At 51.6% G+C, this 19,441-nt stretch overlaps 1 protein-coding gene across 2 annotated transcripts in view; it reads right to left on the reverse strand.

The window, feature by feature from the left end:
* The window catches only part of VRK3 (VRK serine/threonine kinase 3), a 99,764-nt gene that overhangs the window by 11,841 nt on the left and 68,482 nt on the right, over nucleotides 1–19,441 (reverse strand). For both annotated transcript variants that reach the window (XM_075325973.1, XM_075325972.1), the window contains exons 10-11: nucleotides 3,468–3,570; nucleotides 2,097–2,186 (exon numbers count right to left, since the gene is read on the reverse strand). In XM_075325973.1, the coding sequence (XP_075182088.1) occupies nucleotides 2,097–2,186; nucleotides 3,468–3,570 (193 nt within the window). The remainder of the gene's footprint in view (nucleotides 1–2,096; nucleotides 2,187–3,467; nucleotides 3,571–19,441) is intronic.

The following is a 19,441-nucleotide window of genomic DNA, read 5'->3' on the forward strand; positions in this document are numbered from 1 at the left end:
TTATGGATGATCGGAGGAGCAGGAATAAGCTCAGAAGATATATCAGACAAAATCTAACAAGAACAAAGACTGACAAGAGATTCAATCAGGATTGGTGAAGGTTTTAATCAGAGGATCCCAAGTGGTCCATCATGGAGCTTGTGCAGTTTCCTCAACGGGGAGACTCAAAATAGTTTTCCGAAGAGTGACCTTGTGTGTTTAGCTAATTGAGGAAGGGGCACTTTGTTGTCTCAGTCCTGTAAAAAATAAGGCCACGATCAAGGTTCGCAGAATTTTGGATGCAGCGTCTTATCACTGTGTCCAAAACGCTGCGTTGTACAGTACAAGCACAGTGGATGGGATTTCTAGAAATCCTCTGCCCACTGTGCGTGTACGGCCCGCAGTATAAACTGATCTGCGGTGCAGCTTCCTGAGCCGCAGCATGTCAATTCTTTGCTGCGGAGCCAGAAGCATTAGGAGACAACAGCAAGTCTCCTGTGGAGGAGACTCGCAGTCCCGCAGGTCAGGACGCAGCAGGTCCTAATCGTGGGCACGTACCCTAATAATAATGGTGGGGGGGAGCATGCGTCAATAACGGGTGGCCCTATATGGCTAGTGGGAAACGGGAGTTATGGCAGCCCTGTTCACTTTCTTGGAGGAGGGAGGAACGGCGTGGTAAGTGGCCACTTTTCCTCCCTCCTCACTTGGGGATAAACAGAGGTTGAATCCTTCCAGTTTACCAGCACAGCGGGGAAAAAAAATAATAAATAATCGAAAATAATACAAGCAAAGTCGTCCTGCAAGGCCAGGGAGGTAAGCCTCCTCTAGGCACTACTCTACAGCTGATAAGGTCAGTGCCTGCAGAAGGAGCAAAGACTTAGTTGAAATATCTTTGCCCGACTCAGAAGGGGTAAGCCTATGCCCGACTGTCAAATTTATGAAAAGATACTCCACGTTAGAGGCATAACTTACTGAAGAGGTGTACTCCAGTCACTGACCGGATTGGAGCACATTTCTGGCAGAGGCACACGCCCTTTAGGAGATGTGTCTAATTTATTATATAGCATGTTCCCCATCGTAGGCCAGTGAGCCCCATAAATAATAATAAATCAGCCCCTTAGTATCCCCCACCTAGTGACAGCTGCAAAACCCAGGGTCTGTGTCCTCCAATGACACCGACCAGAATTATTATATACTAGCTGTACTATCCGGCTTCGCCCGGGTTAATAACTGCTGTTAACAAAATAGAATGTATTAACAAAAATGTATTCTGCACACAAAAACCACAAAACAAATAGATAGAAATGTAATTATAATGTCTGTATCCCCCTCTATATATCTCTCTGTCTCTCTCTCTATCTCTTTGTCTGTCTGTCTCTGACTGTCTCTGTCTCTTTCTACATCTGTCTCGGTCTCTCCCCCTCTCGGTCTCTTTCCCTCTCGGTCTCTTTCACTGTCTGTCTCTGACTGTCTCTCTTTCTACATCTGTCTCGGTCTCTTTCCCTCTCGGTCTCTTTCCCTCTCGGTCTCTTTCCCTCTCTTTCCCTCTCGGCCTCTTTCCCTGTGTCTGTCTCTTTGTCTGTCTCTTACCCTGTCTGTCTCCTTCCCTCTCTGTCTGTTTCCCTGTGTCTGTCTCTGTCTCTTAACCTGTCTCTCTCTTACCCTGTCTGTCTCTTCCCCTGTCAGTCTGTCTCTTTGTCTGTCTCTTTGTGTCTGCCTCTTACCCTGTCTATGTCTGTTTCATACCTTGTCTGTGTCTGCCTCTTCCCCTGGCTGCATTGTGACACGCCAACATTCCATATAAGGGCGTGGCTGCGCATTCTTCTGAAGTTCTGGCTGCACTGTGGCTCCCAGCTCCATTCGCTTTAAATGGAGGCAGGTTTTTTTGGTGAATAACTGTAAAGCGCGGGGTTAAAATTTTCCCTCAAAACATAACCTATGACGCTCTCGGGGTCCAGACGTGTGAGTGTGCAAAATTTTATGGCTGTAGCTGCGACGGTGCAGATGCCAATCCCGGACACACACACACACACACACACACACACACACACACACACAGCTTTATATATTCGATAAATGTATGTTCATTGTTCAGTAATTAGAATGTGATTTCTTACCTCCTCGTAATCGGAGTTTACATATATATTCTCAGCAGTGATGTCACCATGGACGTACTCATTTTCATGAATATACTGCAGTACGTCAATCTGAAAAAATAAAATAAAAATTGATTTATTTAAACTGTCTGTAGGATCAACCCTCCTCGATATGGTAGGTCATATAAAGATCCTACGTAAGACAAAAGATCGCAGATATCAAGATACCTTCAGCTTTCTATGACTTGTGTGCCCTATAGATGGCTCAGGAGGGTCAACAGTGAAAAAACTGATTATTGGTAAAGTTCAGAAAAAACACTTGTACTGCACTGGTCTAATGTCCAAGCTAATCATCTGGAGCAGCCAGACCAGGCAGTCTTAACATTGCATCAGCGGTGCCTCGGATGCCGGCAGCGTAATTAAAGGCTGCCACATAGGACCGGACTGGATGCCGGACCAGGGCTTTTTCTCAACCAACAATAATTTCTGTCACGGTTCAAAGATAGTCCTCTGGTGTCCGGCTGTAGAAGGTCGCAGCGTTTTGCTCACTGACATTCTATTATTCCCGCTATGGTGTAAGAGGTATCCTATGTATCTTCTCTGCTTGGTTTATCCCTTTCCTTTTAGGATCCTGCGGATATCCTCACCTTTCAGCTGCTAATCATCATCCCTTCCACTTGTGACCTAATATTTTCCTATACAGGCCTTGGATTCAAGCAGGCAGATTACAATCATCTGAAGAAACATTGTCGTTTGTTGCCGTTTCTTTCCCTGAGTCTTCTTGGAGATAAGTTATTTGTTCACTCCCCCTGTCTGTGATCCCTGTGTGTTCTTTAGAGCTTAGTGGAGTCGACCAAGTGCTCATCCCATCCACTCCCTACCTAGGGCCCCGTTCAGGGTCAGCAAGGGGCTCAGTGCATAGATGTGGAACCTATCTAAAGTGGTCAGGGGAGCCAGGGGTCAGCGGTAGGTTTGGTCAGGGGAGCTAGGGGTCAGCGGTAGGTTTGGTCAGGGGAGCCAGGGGTCAGCAGTAGGTTTGGTCAGGGGAGCCAGGGGTCAGCGGTAGGTTTGGTCAGAGGAGCCAGGGGTCAGTGGTTGGCTTGGTCAGGGGTCACCATCTTCCCCTTCCCTAGACACAGGGTCTCCCTTCCCTGTCACCGTACACATGGTACTTCCCCATACCTAGCGTGACATTTTCATTGTTCACTTCACCTCTTTCCCCCCCTCGCCCAAGTAAAACCAATATGTAAGCGCTTGTGTTACGTGATTATTATTCTTTAATTATTTGTTTTTTTTATAATGCAGGTCCACAAACAATAAATCAGTTTTTAACATAATATATTTTATGGAAGTAATTAATGTAGAAAATCGGCTAAAATCGTTATCACCTACCATCCTGAACACAATCTGGTAGACAGCGAGTTCAGGCAGTCGACCATCGAGTTCACTGATGATAGTCTGAAGATTTTGTCCCAGTTCAGAAAACACCAAAAACCTGGAGGAAAAAAAAATTATAAATGAAATAAAAGAAGGGAATTTTGTTTACTTACCGTAAATTCCTTTTCTTCTAGCTCCTATTGGGAGACCCAGACAATTGGGTGTATAGCTACTGCCTCCGGAGGCCACACAAAGTATTACACTTTAAAAAGTGTAACCCCTCCCCTCTGCCTATACACCCTCCCGTGCATCACGGGCCCATCAGTTTTGGTGCCAAAGCAGGAAGGAGGAACTTATAAATTGGTCTAAGGTAAATTCAATCCGAAGGATGTTCGGAGAACTGAAAACCATGAACCAAAAGAACAATTCAACATGAACATCATGTGTACACAAAAGAACAAACAGCCCGAAGGGAACAGGGGCGGGTGCTGGGTCTCCCAATAGGAGCTAGAAGAAAAGGAATTTACGGTAAGTAAACAAAGAAGGGAATTTTGTTTACTTACCGTAAATTCCTTTTCTTCTAGCTCCAATTGGGAGACCCAGACAATTGGGTGTATAGCTACTGCCTCCGGAGGCCGCACAAAGTACTACACTTAAAAGTGTAAGGCCCCTCCCCTTCTGGCTATACACCCCCCCGTGGGAGCACGGGTCCCTCAGTTTTAGTGCAAAAGCAAGAAGGAGGAAAGCCAATAACTGTTTCAAAAACAAATTCAATCCGATAAACAATATCGGAGAACGTAACTTATCAACATGAACAACATGTGCACCCGAAAAACAAATACCCTAAGAACAAACAGGGCGGGTGCTGGGTCTCCCAATTGGAGCTAGAAGAAAAGGAATTTACGGTAAGTAAACAAAATTCCCTTCTTCTTTTTCGCTCCTAATTGGGAGACCCAGACAATTGGGACGTCCAAAAGCAGTCCCTGGGCGGGTAAAAGAATACCTCGTGATCGGGCTGTCAGGCAGCCCTTTCTTACAGGTGGGCCACCGCCGCCTGCAGGACTTGTCTACCTAGGCTGGCATCCGCCGAAGCGTAGGTATGCACCTGATAATGCTTGGTAAAAGTGTGCAGACTCGACCAGGTAGCCGCCTGGCACACCTGCTGAGCCGTAGCCTGATGCCGTAATGCCCAGGACGCACCCACGGCTCTGGTAGAATGGGCCTTCAGTCCAGAAGGAGTCGGAAGCCCAGCAGAACGGTAGGCGTGAAGAATTGGTTCCTTGATCCACCGCGCAAGGGTGGATTTGGAAGCTTGCGACCCTTTATGCTGACCAGCGACCAGGATAAAGAGTGCATCCGAACGGCGCAGAGGCGCCGTGCGGGAAATGTAGATCCTGAGTGCTCTCACCAGGTCCAACAGATGCAAACCCTTTTCAAATTGGTGAACTGGATGCGGACACAAAGATGGTAAAGTGATATCCTGATTGAGATGAAAGGAAGATACCACCTTGGGAAGAAACTCTGGAATTGGACGCAGTACTACCTTGTCTTGGTGAAACACCAGGAAGGGAGATTTGCAAGATAACGCCGCCAGCTCTGACACTCTCCGAAGAGACGTGACCGCCACCAGAAAAGCTACTTTCTGTGAAAGCCGAGAAAAGGAAATCTCCTTCATAGGCTCGAAAGGTGGCTTCTGGAGAGCAATTAGAACCTTGTTCAGATCCCAGGGTTCCAATGGCCGCTTGTAAGGGGGAACGATATGACAAACCCTTTGCAGGAACGTGCGTACCTTAGGAAGTCGCGCCAGGCGCTTCTGAAAGAATACGGATAGCGCAGAGACTTGTCCTTTAAGGGAGCTAAGCGACAAACCTTTTTCCAACCCAGACTGCAGGAAGGAAAGAAAAATAGGCAATGCAAATGGCCAGGGAGAAACTCCCTGAGCAGAGCACCAAGATAAGAATATCTTCCACGTTCTGTGGTAGATCTTGGCGGAGGATGGTTTCCTAGCCTGTCTCATGGTGGCAACAACATCATGAGATAAACCTGAGGTCCCTAGGATCCAGGACTCAATGGCCACACAGTCAGGTTCAGGGCCGCAGAATTCAGATGGAAAAACGGCCCTTGAGACAGCAAGTCTGGACGGCCTGGTAGCGCCCACGGTTGTCCTACCGTGAGATGCCACAGATCCGGGTACCACGACCTCCTTGGCCAGTCTGGAGCGACGAGAATGGCGCAACGGCAGTCGGACCTGATTTTGCGGAGCACTCTGGGCAACAATGCCAGAGGTGGGAACACATAAGGTAGTCGGAACTGCGACCAATCCTGAACTAAGGCGTCTGCCGCCAGAGCTCGGTGATCGTGAGACCGTGCCATGAAAACCGGGACCTTGTTGTTGTGCCGTGACGCCATCAGGTCGACGTCCGGCATCCCCCAGCGGCGACAGATCTCCTGAAACACGTCCGGGTGAAGGGACCATTCCCCTGCGTCCATGCCCTGGCGACTGAGAAAGTCTGCTTCCCAGTTTTCCACGCCTGGGATGTGAACTGCGGATATGGTGGATGCTGTGTTTTTCACCCACGTCAGAATCCGCCGGACTTCTTGAAAGGCTTGCCGACTGCGTGTTCCCCCTTGGTGGTTGATGTACGCCACCGCTGTGGAATTGTCCGACTGAATCCGGATCTGCTTGCCCTCCAGCCACTGTTGGAAGGCTCGCAGAGCAAGATAGACTGCTCTGATTTCCAGAACATTGATCTGAAGGGTGGACTCTCTCTGAGTCCACGTACCCTGAGCCCTGTGGTGAAGAAACACTGCTCCCCACCCTGATAGGCTCGCATCTGTCGTGACCACCGCCCAGGATGGGGGTAGGAACGACTTTCCTTTTGACAATGAGGTGGGAAGGAGCCACCATCGGAGAGAGTCCTTGGCTGCCTGAGAGAGGGAGACATCCCTGTCGAGGGACGTCGACTTCCCGTCCCATTGGCGGAGAATGTCCCATTGTAGAGGGCGCAGATGAAACTGCGCGAAAGGGACTGCTTCCATTGCTGCCACCATCTTCCCTAGGAAATGCATGAGGCGCCTCAAGGAGTGGGACTGGTTCTGCAGGAGAGATTGCACCCCTGTCTGCAGAGAGCACTGCTTGTCCAGTGGAAGCTTCACTATCGCTGAGAGAGTATGAAACTCCATGCCAAGATATGTTAGTGATTGGGTCGGGGTTAGATTTGACTTTGAAAAGTTGATAATCCACCCGAAACTCTGGAGAGTCTTCAGTGCCACGTCCAGACTGTGTTGGCATGCCTCTTGAGAGGGTGCCTTTATAAGTAGATCGTCCAAATACGGGATCACGGAGTGACCCTGCGAGTGCAGGACAGCTACTACTGCTGCCATGACCTTGGTGAAGACCCGAGGGGCTGTTGCCAGCCCGAAAGGTAACGCTACGAACTGCAGGTGTTCGCTTTCTATAACGAAGCGTAGAAAACGCTGATGCTCTGGCGCAATCGGCACGTGAAGATAAGCATCTTTGATGTCTATTGATGCTAAGAAATCTCCTTGAGACATTGAGGCTATGACGGAGCGTAGAGATTCCATCCGGAACCTCCTGGTTTTTACGTGTTTGTTGAGCAACTTTAGATCCAGGACGGGCCGAAAGGACCCGTCCTTCTTTGGCACCACAAACAGATTGGAGTAAAAACCGTGACCTTGTTCCTAAAGAGGAACGGAAGTCACCACTCCTTCCGCCTTTAGAGCGGCCACCGCCTGCAGCAGAGCATCGGCTCGGTCGGGCGGTGGGGAAGTTCTGAAGAAACGAGTTGGAGGACGAGAGCTGAACTCTATCCTGTACCCGTGAGACAGAATGTCCCTCACCCAACGGTCTTTGACCTGTGACAGCCAAATGTCGCCAAAGCGGGAGAGCCTGCCACCGACCGAGGATGCGGAGAGAGGAGGCTGAAAGTCATGAGGAAGCCGTCTTGGTAACGGTTCTTCCTGCTATCTTTTTTGGGCGTGACTGAGTCCGCCAAGAATCTGAGTCTCTCTGATCCTTTTGAGTCCTTTTGGACGAGGAGAATTGGGACCTGCCTGAGCCTCGAAAGGACCGAAAACCAGACTGACCCCTCCTTTGTTGGGGCTTGTTTTGTCTGTGTTGAGGTAAGGATGAGTCCTTACCCTTGGAGTGTTTAATGATTTCATCCAAACGCTCCCCAAACAATCGGTCACGAGAAAAAGGCAAACTGGTTAAGCACTTCTTGGAAGCAGAATCTGCCTTCCATTCTCTCAACCACAGGGCTCTGCGCAAAACCACGGAGTTGGCTGACGCCACCGCCGTACGGCTCGTAGAGTCCAGGACAGCATTAATCGCGTAAGACGCGAATGCAGACATTTGAGAGGTCAATGGTGCCACCTGCGGGGCAGATGTACGTGTGACCGAGTCGACTTGTATAAGCCCAGCTGAAATGGCTTGGAGTGCCCATACGGCTGCAAAAGCTGGCGCCAACGACGCTCCAATAGCTTCATAGATGGATTTCAGCCAGAGCTCCATCTGCCTGTCAGTGGCATCTTTAAGTGCCGCTCCATCTTCTACTGCAACTAAAGATCTAGCTGCAAGCCTGGAGATTGGAGGGTCCACCTTGGGACACTGGGTCCAACCCTTGACCACGTCAGGGGGAAAAGGATAGCGTGTATCTTTAAGCCGTTTAGAAAACCGCTTCTCAGGATAAGTGTGGTGTTTCTGGATTGCATCTCTAAAGTCAGAGTGGTCCAGAAAAGTGCTTAATTTACGCTTGGGATATCTGAAATGGAATTTCTCCTGCTGTGAAGCTGCCTCCTCCGCAGGAGGAGCTGGCGGGGAAATATCTAACATCCTATTGATGGACGCTATAAGATCATTCACTATGGCGTCACCATCCGGTGTATCCAGATTGAGAGCGGTCCCAGGATCAGAATCTTGATCAGTTACATCCGCCTCATCACCCATAGATTCGTCCCGCTGGGATCCTGACCAGTGAGACGAAGTTGAGGGCCCCTCATAACGAGCCCGCTTAGGTTGTCTGGGACTGTTGTCTGAGTCAGAATCGTCACCCTGGGGTGCATGTGACACCCCCGGAGCTTGGAAGTGTTCCAGCTGAGGGGGACCAGGGAGCAATGATGCCACAGTGTCCATGGTCTGAGTTACTGGTCTAGACTGCAATGTTTCAAGAATCTTTGACATGGTCATAGACAATCTGTCAGCAAAAGCTGCAAACTCCGTTCCTGTCACCTGGACAGCATTCACAGGTGGTACACTCTGGGTCACGTCCAGCAGAGGCCCCGGCTGTGCAAGTTGCACAGGGGCCGAGCACTGCACACAATGGGGGTCAGTGGAACCTGCCGGTAGAGCAGCCCCACATGCGGTACAGGCAGCATATAATGTCTGTGCCTTGGCACCCTTGCGTTTTGCGGACGACATGCTGTTGCCTCCTTGTAATCTAGGAGGGTATATAGCCGAGAATCACCAGCGACCGTACAGTACAAAGTATTTGCAAACACAAAATACTCAGTATACAAACGGCACAAGTGGGGGTGAGCCCTTGAGGTCTGCTTACCGCCCGCTGAACAGCGGGTATGAGGCCGTAGAATCCCGTGTCTGGGTCTCCCCGTCTCCCCTCTGCAGCTCAGCGTGCAGGCAGGAATGGCTGCCGGCGTTCTGTGAAGAGGGGCGGACCGTGGGCGTGCCACAAACAAAGTGCGGGAAACTGCGTCCTACTGTGCCTGGTGTGAGGGCTGGAGTATGTAAAAAAGACTCCAGCCCTCAGCGCTGATGCTCTGTACAGCGTCCCGCCCTCCTCCTGACTGGCAGGTGCGGAGGCGGGAACGAACGAACTAGGCCGCAAAAGCCGGGGACTGTAGTAATAAGCGCGGCCGTGATATATGCACGGTCAGCGCGGAAGTCCCCGGCGCACCACAAGTCCCAGCCGCGTCGCAGTCCCAGCGGCCGGCGCGACCGTTCTCCCTGAGTCTACCCACTCAGCTAAGCTGAAGTGAGGAAATGGCACAAGCGCAGCAGCGCTGTTGTCCCCGGCGCACTAACACAACCAGCAATGCTGCGGTGTGCGCGCGTATGCACGGGGACACAGAGTACCTTGACGGAGCAGGGCCATGTCCCTGACGATACTCAGCTCCATATCCAGCGGCTTCTCCAGGGGCTGTGGATGGAGCACGGTCTCAGTGCCTGGAGACTGGTAAAATCCCACTTCGCCCAGAGCCCTAATGGGGATGGGGAAGGAATCAGCATGTGGGCTCCAGCCTCCGTACCCGCAATGGGTACCTCAACCTTAACAAGCACCACCGACAGAAAGTGGGGTGAGAAGGGAGCATGCTGGGGGCCCTGTATGGGCCCTCTTTTCTTCCATCCGACATAGTCAGCAGCTGCTGCTGACTAAATAGTGGAGCTATGCGTGCGTGTCTGACCTCCTTCGCACAAAGCAAAAACTGAGGGACCCGTGCTCCCACGGGGGGGTGTATAGCCAGAAGGGGAGGGGCCTTACACTTTTAAGTGTAGTACTTTGTGCGGCCTCCGGAGGCAGTAGCTATACACCCAATTGTCTGGGTCTCCCAATTAGGAGCGAAAAAGAAATTCCCTTCTTCTTTGTCGCTCCATTGGGAGACCCAGACAATTGGGATGTCCAAAAGCAGTCCCTGGGTGGGTAAAAGAATACCTCGATAAAAAGAGCCGAAAAAACGGCCCTCTCTTACAGGTGAGCAACCGCCTCCTGAAGGACTCGCCTACCTAGGCTGGCATCTGCAACAGCATAGGCATGAACCTGATAGTGTTTCGTGAAAGTGTGCAGACTCGACCAGGTAGTGCTGACACACCTGCTGAGCCGTAGCCTGGTGACGCAATGCCCAGGATGCCCCTGCGGCTCTGGTAGAATGGGCTTTCAGCTCTAAAGGAATCGGAAGCCCAGAAGAACAGTAGGCTTCAAGGATCAGTTCCTTGATCCACCAAGCCAAGGTTGACTTGGAAGCCTGCGACCCCTTACGCTGGCCAGTGACCAGGACAAAGAGCGCATCAGAACGGCGCGGGGGCGCAGTGTGCGAAAAGAAGAGCCGGAGTGCTCTCCCGAGATCTAACAAGTGCAATCCTTTTCACAATTGTGAACTGGATGAGAGCCAAAAGAAGGTAAGGAGATATCCTGATTGAGAAGAAAAGGGGGATACCACCTTAAGTAGACCTTCCGGGCCCGGACGCAGAACCACCTCATCCTGGCAAAACACCAGGAAGGGGGCTTTGCATGACAGCGCTGCTAGCTCAGACACTCTCCGAAGTGATGTGCCTGCCACTAGGAAGACCACCTTCTGCGAAAGGCGTGATAGAGATAACTCTGAGAACGCTAAGAGCCAGGACTCTATGGCCACCCAGTCAGGTTGAAGACCGCAGAATTCAGATGGAAAATGGCCCTTGGGACAGCAAGTCTGGTCGGACCGGGAGTGCCCATGGTCGACCCACCGTGAGGTGCCACAGATCCAGGTATCACGACCTCCTCGGCCAGTCTGGAGCGACGAGGATGGCGTGGCGGCAGTCGGACCCGATCTTGAGGAACACTCTGGGCAGCAGCGCCAGAGGAGGAAATACATAAGGCAGTCGAAATTGCGACCAGTCCTGAACTGATGCGTCCACCGCCAGCGCTCTGTGATGGTGGTTGATGTACGCGACCACCGTGGCGTCGTCCGACTGTATCCGGATCTGCCTGCCGTCCAGCCACCGCTGGAACGACTTTAGGGCTAGCTACACTGCCCTTATCTCCAGAACATTGATCTGAAGGGAGGACTCTGTCAGAGTCCAGGTTCCCTGAGCCCTGTGGTGGAGGAAGACCGCTGTCCACCCTGACACACTGTCGTCCGTCGTGACCATAGCCCAGGATGGGAGCAGGAAGGATTTTTCTTTTTACCAAGAAGTGGGAAGAAGCCACCCCTGAAGAGAGGCTTTGTCTGCCAGTGAAAGAGAGAGACGTTCCTGTCTAGGGACGTCGACCTCCTGTCCCATTTGCGGAGAATGTGCCCTTGGAGTGGACGCAGATTAAACTGCGCAAAGGGAACTGCCTCCATTGCTGCCACCATCTTCCCTAGGGAGCGCGTGAGGCGCCTCAAGGGGTGAGACTGGGCCCCAAGGAGAAAGTGCACCCCTGTCTGCAGCGAACGCTGTTTGCCCAGCGGTAGCTTCACTATCTCTGAGGGGGAATGCAAATCCATCCCGAGGTAAGTCAGTGATTGGGTCGGTGTCAATTTTTACTTTGGGAAATTGATGATCCACCCGAACCTCTGGAGAGTCTCCAGAGCAATGTTCAGGCTGTGTTGACCTGCCACCTGGGAGGGTGCCTTGACTTAGGAGATCGTCTAAGTAAGGGATCACCGAGTGTCCCTGAGAGTGTAGGCCCATCGCCACTGATGCTATGACCTTGGTGAAGACCCGTGGGACTGTCGCCAGGCCGAAAGGCAGAGTCACGAGCTGAAAGTGTTCGACCCGGAGGCGAAGCACCGGAAGCGTTGATGCTCTGGAGTAATCGGCACATGGAGATAAGCATCCCTGATGTCGATTGATGCTAGGCAGGCTCCCTGGGACATCGAAGCGATGACTGAGCGGAGAGATTCCATCCGAGACCGTCTGGTTCTCACGTGTCTGTTGAGTAGAATGAGGCCCGGAACGGACCGGAATGATCCGTCCTTTTTTGGTACCCCGAACAAGTTGGAGAAAAGACCGCGACCACGTTTTTGAAGCGGAACGGGGATCACACTCCATCTGCAGAAACGAGTCGGAGGACAAGAGCTGAGCTCTATCCTGTAACCGTGAGACGGAATGTCTCTCACCCATTGGTTTTTCATCCAATTGCTCGCCAAACAGACGGTCGCCAGAAAATGGCAAACCGGTTAACAACTTCTTGGAAGCAGAGTCTGCCTTCCATTAGGTTAGTCACATGGTCCTGCGGACTGCCACCAAATTGGCGGATGCTACCGCTGTACGGCTCGCAGAGTCCAGGACGACGTTCATGGCGTAGGACGAAAAAGCCGACGCCTGAGAAGTCAAAGACACAACCTGCGGATCTAGCCGCCAGACTGGAGACTGGAGGATCCACCTTGGGACACTGAGTCCAACCCTTAACTACGTCAGGGGGGAAAGGGTAACGTGTGTCATTAAGGCGCTTAGTAAAGCGCTTGTCCGGAAATGCTCTGTGCTTCTGGACAGCATCTCTGAAGTTAGAGTGATCGAGAAACGCACTCCGGGTACGTTTGGGAAACCTAAACTGGTGTTTCTCCTACTGTGAAGCCGACTCCTCTATAGGTGGAGCTGGGGAAGAAGGACTAGCACCTGGTAGAAGGACGTTATAAGGTCATTTACTATGGCGTCCCCTTCAGGTGTATCCAGCTTGAGAGCAACGTCAGGATCAGAGCCCTGAGCTGCGACCTCCGCTTCATCCTCCAGAGAGTCCTCATGCTGAGATCCCGAACCGCGTGATGAAGTCGGGGAAGGTTCCCAGCAAGCCCGCTTAGCCTGTCTGAGGCTGCGGTCTGTGTCGGAGTTCTCACCGTGGGATCTGGGTGCCACCCCAGGAGCCCTTTGCTGTACCGACCGAGAGGGGCCTGGGGGCGATGAACCCACAGTGCCCTGGCCCTGTGTTACCGGTCTGGACTGCTAAGCTTCTAGTATCTTAGCAGACCATCTGTCCATAGACTGAGCCATGGAATGTGAAGCGACTCAGAGAGTTTCTTAGTCAAAATTGTAATCTCTGCCCCTTCCATCTGTGCAGTGGAAACCGGCGGTACCACCTGAGCCGAGGGTCCCACCAGTGCCGGAGGCTCCGGCTGAGTGAGTGCCACAGGGGCCGAGCATTGTCACAATGCGGGTAGGTGGAACCTGCAGGCAACATAGCCGCACAAGAGGTGCAGGTTGCAAAACAAGCCTGTGCCTTGGCCCCCTTGCTTTCTGCGGACGACATGCTGTTGTCGCCTCTTAGAGATATAGCCATAAGCAAATAATGCTGCCGAATAGAGAAAATGTATACTATATATATATATATATATATATATATATATATATATATATATATATATATATATATATATATATATATATATATATATATATATATATATACATATACACACTTCGGCACCCAAGGGGGGTCAGCACCTGACAACTGGTGTGGCTTACCAACCGCCCCAAGCGGTGGTGCGTCCACCAGATTCCCTGCCTGGGACTCCCAGAGCTGCAGAGCTCCTTCTGAAATCCTCCACCGGCAGAAGAGATTATAATAATGGCTGCCAGCGTTCTGAGGGGAGGGAGGAAGCCGTGGAAGCGCCTAATAAAGTGCGGGCACCTGGTGCCCCACAGTGCTCAGTGAGGGGGGAGGAGGATACCAAGTATGCTCCAGCCCTCACTGCCGACGTCCAGTCGGCCGTCCCGCCCTCACCCCTGACTGGCAGGCCCGGGGGCGGGAGTACATGGTACTAGGCCGCAAAAGCCGGGGACTAAAGTTAAAAGCGCGGCCGGCCAACAGGCGTGGTCGGCGCGGTAGTCCCGGCTCAGAAACCACACAGCAGCCGCTGCGGCGTCTGTAACACAGGCGCTGCATGCACCGTCCCTAAGGGGACACAGAGTACCTCATGGATGCAGGGCCCTGTCCCTGATGATATCCAGCCTCCTGTCCGTCAGATTCCCCCAGGGGCTGAGGAAGGAGCCCGGTCCCAGTGAACGGCGACCGGTTAGGATCCCACTTCTCCCAGAGCCTCTAAGGGATGGGGAAGGAAAACGGCATGTGGGCTCCAGCCTCTGTACCCGCAATGGGTACCTCAACCTTAACAACACCGCCGACTTAGTGGGGTGAGAAGGGAGCATGCCGGGGGCCCTGTGGGGGGCCCTCTTTTCTTCCATCCGATATAATCAGCAGCTGCTGCTGACTAAAATGTGGAGCTTGCGTGCATGTGTGCCTCCTTCAACACAAAGCTAAAAACTGATGGGCCCGTGATGCACGGGAGGGTGTATAGGCAGAGGGGAGGGGTTACACTTTTTAAAGTGTAATACTTTGTGTGGCCTCCGGAGGCAGTAGCTATACACCCAATTGTCTGGGTCTCCCAATGGAGCGACAAAGAAAAAATAAATAAATAAAAAAAAATAATAATAATAATTAGTAAAAACATTTGCATGTTATATGTAGTCAATACCACTATGATAGTATATCCATATTACACAACACTTTTTCTGTTGACAAAACTGTACGAGGGCTTGTTTTTTGTTAAAAAAAATTATATATAACAATATATATATATATATATATATATATATATGTATATATATATATATATATATATATATATATTATATTATATAATATATATATACACACAATAATTTATAAATTATACATATTATATTATTATCATATGACAGACCGGGCAAAGAGACAGAGGGAGAGAGAGAGACACATACAGCGACAGAGATTGAGACAGACTAATGCAAATACAGACAGAGAGATAGAAACAGACAGACAAGGAAAGAGACAAACAGCGAGACAGACAGCGACACACAGAGAGAGACTGGGAGAGAGACAGAGAGACAGTTACTATCCCGGTGGATATGGATTATATATATCTAAAATATAAAGCTCAGTGTATGTATGTGTGTATGTATGTATGTATGTATGTATGTGTGTATGTATGTGTGTATGTATGTGTGAGTGTATGTATGTATGTGTGTATGTATGTCCGCTAAAGGAATTTGCACCGTCGCATTTACAATCACGAAATTTTGCACAGATGCCCCATGTGACTCAGGGAACGTCATAGACTATGTTTGGGCAGGAAAAAGAGAATTTTGTTTACTTACCGTAAATTCTTTTTCTTATAATTCCGTATTGGGAGACCCAGACCATGGGTGTTTAGCTTCTGCCTCCGGAGGACACACAAAGTACTACACTTAAAAGTGTAGCTCCTCCCTCTGAGCTTATACACCTCCTGGAGAACCAGATCTAGCCAGTTTAGTGCAAAAGCTGAAGGAGAATAACCACCCACAAGTAAAAACAGCCACAACCGGATAATCTGTCAACAACAACAGCCGGTGATAACACGCGGAACAAGAAATTGCCAACAGGCAACAGGGAGGGTGCTGGGTCTCCCAATACGGAACTATAAGAAAAAGAATTTACGGTAAGTAACAAAATTCTCTTTTTCTTCATCGTTCCTATGGGAGACCCAAACCATGGGACGTCTCAAAGCAGTCCATGGGTGGGAATAAACAGAAAAACTAAGAAGTAGGCAGAACCTAACTTCACAAATGGGCGACAGCCGCCTGAAGGATGCGTCTGCCCAAGCTCGCAACTGCCGAAGCATGAGCATGCACTTGGTAGTGCTATGAAAAGGTATGCAGGCTAGTCCAAGTGGCAGCCTGACATACTTGTTGAGCCGTAGCCTGGTGCCTGAAAGCCCAAGAGGCACCGACAGCTCTGGTCGAGTGTGCCTTGATCCCCGGCGGGGGAGGCACCTGAGAACACTGGTAGGCGTCCGAAATGGTCGACCTAATCCAACGGGCTAAGGTCGGCTTAGAAGCAGAGAGGCCCTTGCGCCGACCTGTGGTTAGCACAAAAAGAGAGGTGCACCGCCTAAGAGCAGCGGTGCGAGACAGATAGATCCGGAGAGCACGCACCAGATCCAAAGTATGCAGCGCTTTTTCAAAGCGATGAACAGGAGGCGGACAAAAGGAAGGTAAGGTAATGTCCTGGTTAAGGTGGAAAGGAGAGCCCACATTAGGAAGAAAGTCCGGAGTCGGACGGAGAACCACCTTGTCTTGATGAAAGACCAAAAAAAGGTGACTCCGAAGAGAGCACAACCAAATCGGAGACTCTCCTGAGGGAAGTTATGGCCACTATAAAGACCACTTTCTGTGAAAGACGAAACAAAGAAACCTCCCTAAGAGGCTCAAAGGGGGGTTTCTGCAAAACCGTGAGAACCAAATTGAGGTCCCAGGGATCCAAGGGCCGCCGGTAAGGCGGAATGATGTGAGACGCGCCCTGCATGAAGGTGCGGACCTGAGCCAGCCGGGCGAGACGCCGCTGGAACAGCACTGACAGAGCTGAGATTTGTCCCTTGAGAGAGTTGAGGGACAGTCCCAGCTGCAGACCGGACTGTAGAAAGGACAGAAGGGTCGGCAAGGAAAATGGCCAAGGAGGATGGCCGGAAGAGCGACACCAGGACAGGAAAATTTTCCAAGTCCTGTGATAGATCTTGGAGGAGGAAGACTTACGGGCCCGAGTCATAGTGGAGATGACTTCAGTAGGGATACCAGAAGCCGTCAAGATCCAGGATTCAAGAGCCACGCCGTCAATTTGAGAGCCGCAGAATTCAGGCGGAAAAACGGACCTTGTGAGAGAAGGTCTGGACGGTCCGGAAGATGCCACGGCACCTCTACGGACAGAAGGAGCAGGTCTGGGTACCAAGCTCGCCTGGGCCAATCCGGAGCAATTTGAATGACTCGACGGCCCTCCAATCTGATCTTGCGCAGGACTCTGGGCAAGAGAGCTAGAGGGGGAAACACGTAGGACAGACGAAACTGGGACCAGTCTTGGACCAGAGCGTCCGCGGCGAATGCCTGAGGATCGTGGGAGCGAGCCACGTAAACGGGAACTTTGTTGTTGTGACGGGACGCCATTAGGTCCACGTCCGGAGTGCCCCATTTGCGGCAGATTGACTGAAAAACTGCCGGGTGCAGGGACCACTCGCCACTGTCCACGGTTTGACGGCTGAGATAATCTGCCTCCCAGTTTTCCACGCCTGGGATGTGGACTGCGGATATGGTGGACTTGGAGTCCTCCGCCCATTGAAGGATGCGTTGTACCTCCATCATTGCCAGGCGGCTGCGTGTCCCGCCTTGGTGATTGATGTAGGCAACCGCTGTCGCGTTGTCCGACTGGACTTTGATGTGCCTGCCCGCCAGCAGATGGTGAGAAGCTAGGAGAGCCAGAAGCACGGCTCTGGTTTCCAGCACATTGATCGAAAGGGCTGACTCGGACGGAGTCCAAGTGCCCTGCGCTCGGTGGTGGAGACATACCGCTCCCCAGCTGGATAGACTGGCGTCCGTGGTGAGGATCACCCAGGACGGGGCCAGAAAGGATCGCCCCTGGGACAGAGCGAGGGGCCGAAGCCACCACTGAAGAGAGCTCCTGGTCTGTGGCGACAGAGCCACTAACCTGTGCAAGGAGGAAGGCCGCTTGTCCCAACAGCGGAGAATGTCCAGCTGCAGGGGACGCAGATGGAACTGGGCAAAGGGAACAGCCTCCATTGACGCCACCATTTGACCCAGCACCTGCATCAGGCGCCTGAGGGAATAACGGCGGGGCCTCAGCAGAGAGCGCACCGCCAGGTGAAGGGACTGCTGTTTGACTAAGGGCAACTTCACAAGTGCCGGGAAAGTCTCGAACTGCATCCCTAGGTACGTGAGACTCTGGGTCGGAGTCAGAGTGGACTTGGGAAGATTGACAAGCCACCCGAATTGGGCTAGAGTGGCGAGAGTGAGCGAGACACTCCGCTGACAGTCCACGCTGGATGAAGCCTTTACCAGAAGGTCGTCCAGGTAAGGGATCACTGCCAACCCCTGTAGGTGCAGGACCGCAATCACTGCTGCCATGACCTTGGTGAATACCCGAGGAGCTGTGGCCAACCCGAAGGGGAGAGCCACGAATTGGAAGTGTTCCTCTCCGATTGCAAAACGTAGCCAACGCTGGTGTGAAACCGCAATTGGCACATGCAGATAGGCATCTCTGATGTCGATGGATGCCAGGAAATCCCCTTGGGTCATTGAGGCAATGACTGATCGCAGAGACTCCATGCGAAAATGCCGCACCTGAACATGCTTGTTGAGAAGCTTGAGATCCAGGATGGGCCGGAAGGAACCGTCCTTTTTGGGGACTAGGAAGAGATTTGAGTAGAAACCTCTGAACCGTTCCCGGGAGGGAACCGGTACAATTACTCCATTGGCCTGCAAGGATGCCACGGCCTGTGAGAAGGTGGCGGCCTTGGAGCAGGGGGGAGTAGAGAGAAAAAATCTGTTTGGCGGGCTGGAAGAGAATTCTATCCTGTAGCCGTGGGAGATGATATCCCTTACCCACTGATCAGAGACGTGTTGAAACCACGCGTCGCCAAAGTGGGAGAGCGTGCCACCGACTAAGGACGTTGCTGGCGCGGACAGATAGTCACGAGGAGGCTGCCTTAGTGGCAGCACCTCCTGCGGTCTTTTGTGGACGCGCTTTTGGGCGCCAGTTGGATTTCTGGTCCTTGGCTGAGTTAGTGGACGAGGCCGAGGGCTTAGAGGAGGACCAGTTGGAGGAACGAAAGCTCGACTGATTCCTGCCCTGGACAGGTTTCCTGGTTTTGGTTTGTGGCATGGAAGTACTCTTCCCGCCAGTAGCTTCCTTAATAATTTCATCCAGCTGTTCACCGAACAGCCGGGACCCAGCAAAAGGGAGTCCAGCAAGGTACTTCTTTGAAGAAGCATCTGCCTTCCACTCTCGAAGTCATAAGATCCTGCGGATAGCGAGGGAATTAGCTGAAGCCTCCGCAGTGCGGTGAGAAGCTTCCAGTATGGCAGACATGGCATAGGATGAAAAAGCGGAAGCTTGGGAAGTTAAGGTAACCATTTCGGGCATAGATTCCCTGGCGAGGGAATGCATCTCCTCTAGAGAAGCAGAGATGGCTTTGAGAGCCCACACTGCTGCAAAAGTCGGGGAGAACGAAGCCCCCGCCGCTTCATATATGGATTTGGCCAGAAGGTCAATCTGGCGGTCAGTGGAATCCTTAAGAGAGGTGCCATCAGCCACCGATACAACGGTCCGGGCTGAGAGTCTAGACACCAGGGGGTCTACCTTTGGGGAATGAGCCCACTCCTTGACCACCTCAGGTGGAAAGGGAAAGCGGTCATCAGAACCACGCTTTGGGAAGCGTTTGTCAGGACAGGCCCTGGGCTTGGTCACAGC

The sequence above is a fragment of the Anomaloglossus baeobatrachus genome, chromosome 10 (assembly GCF_048569485.1).
Source record: "Anomaloglossus baeobatrachus isolate aAnoBae1 chromosome 10, aAnoBae1.hap1, whole genome shotgun sequence".
Taxonomy (NCBI): Eukaryota; Metazoa; Chordata; class Amphibia; order Anura; family Aromobatidae; genus Anomaloglossus; species Anomaloglossus baeobatrachus.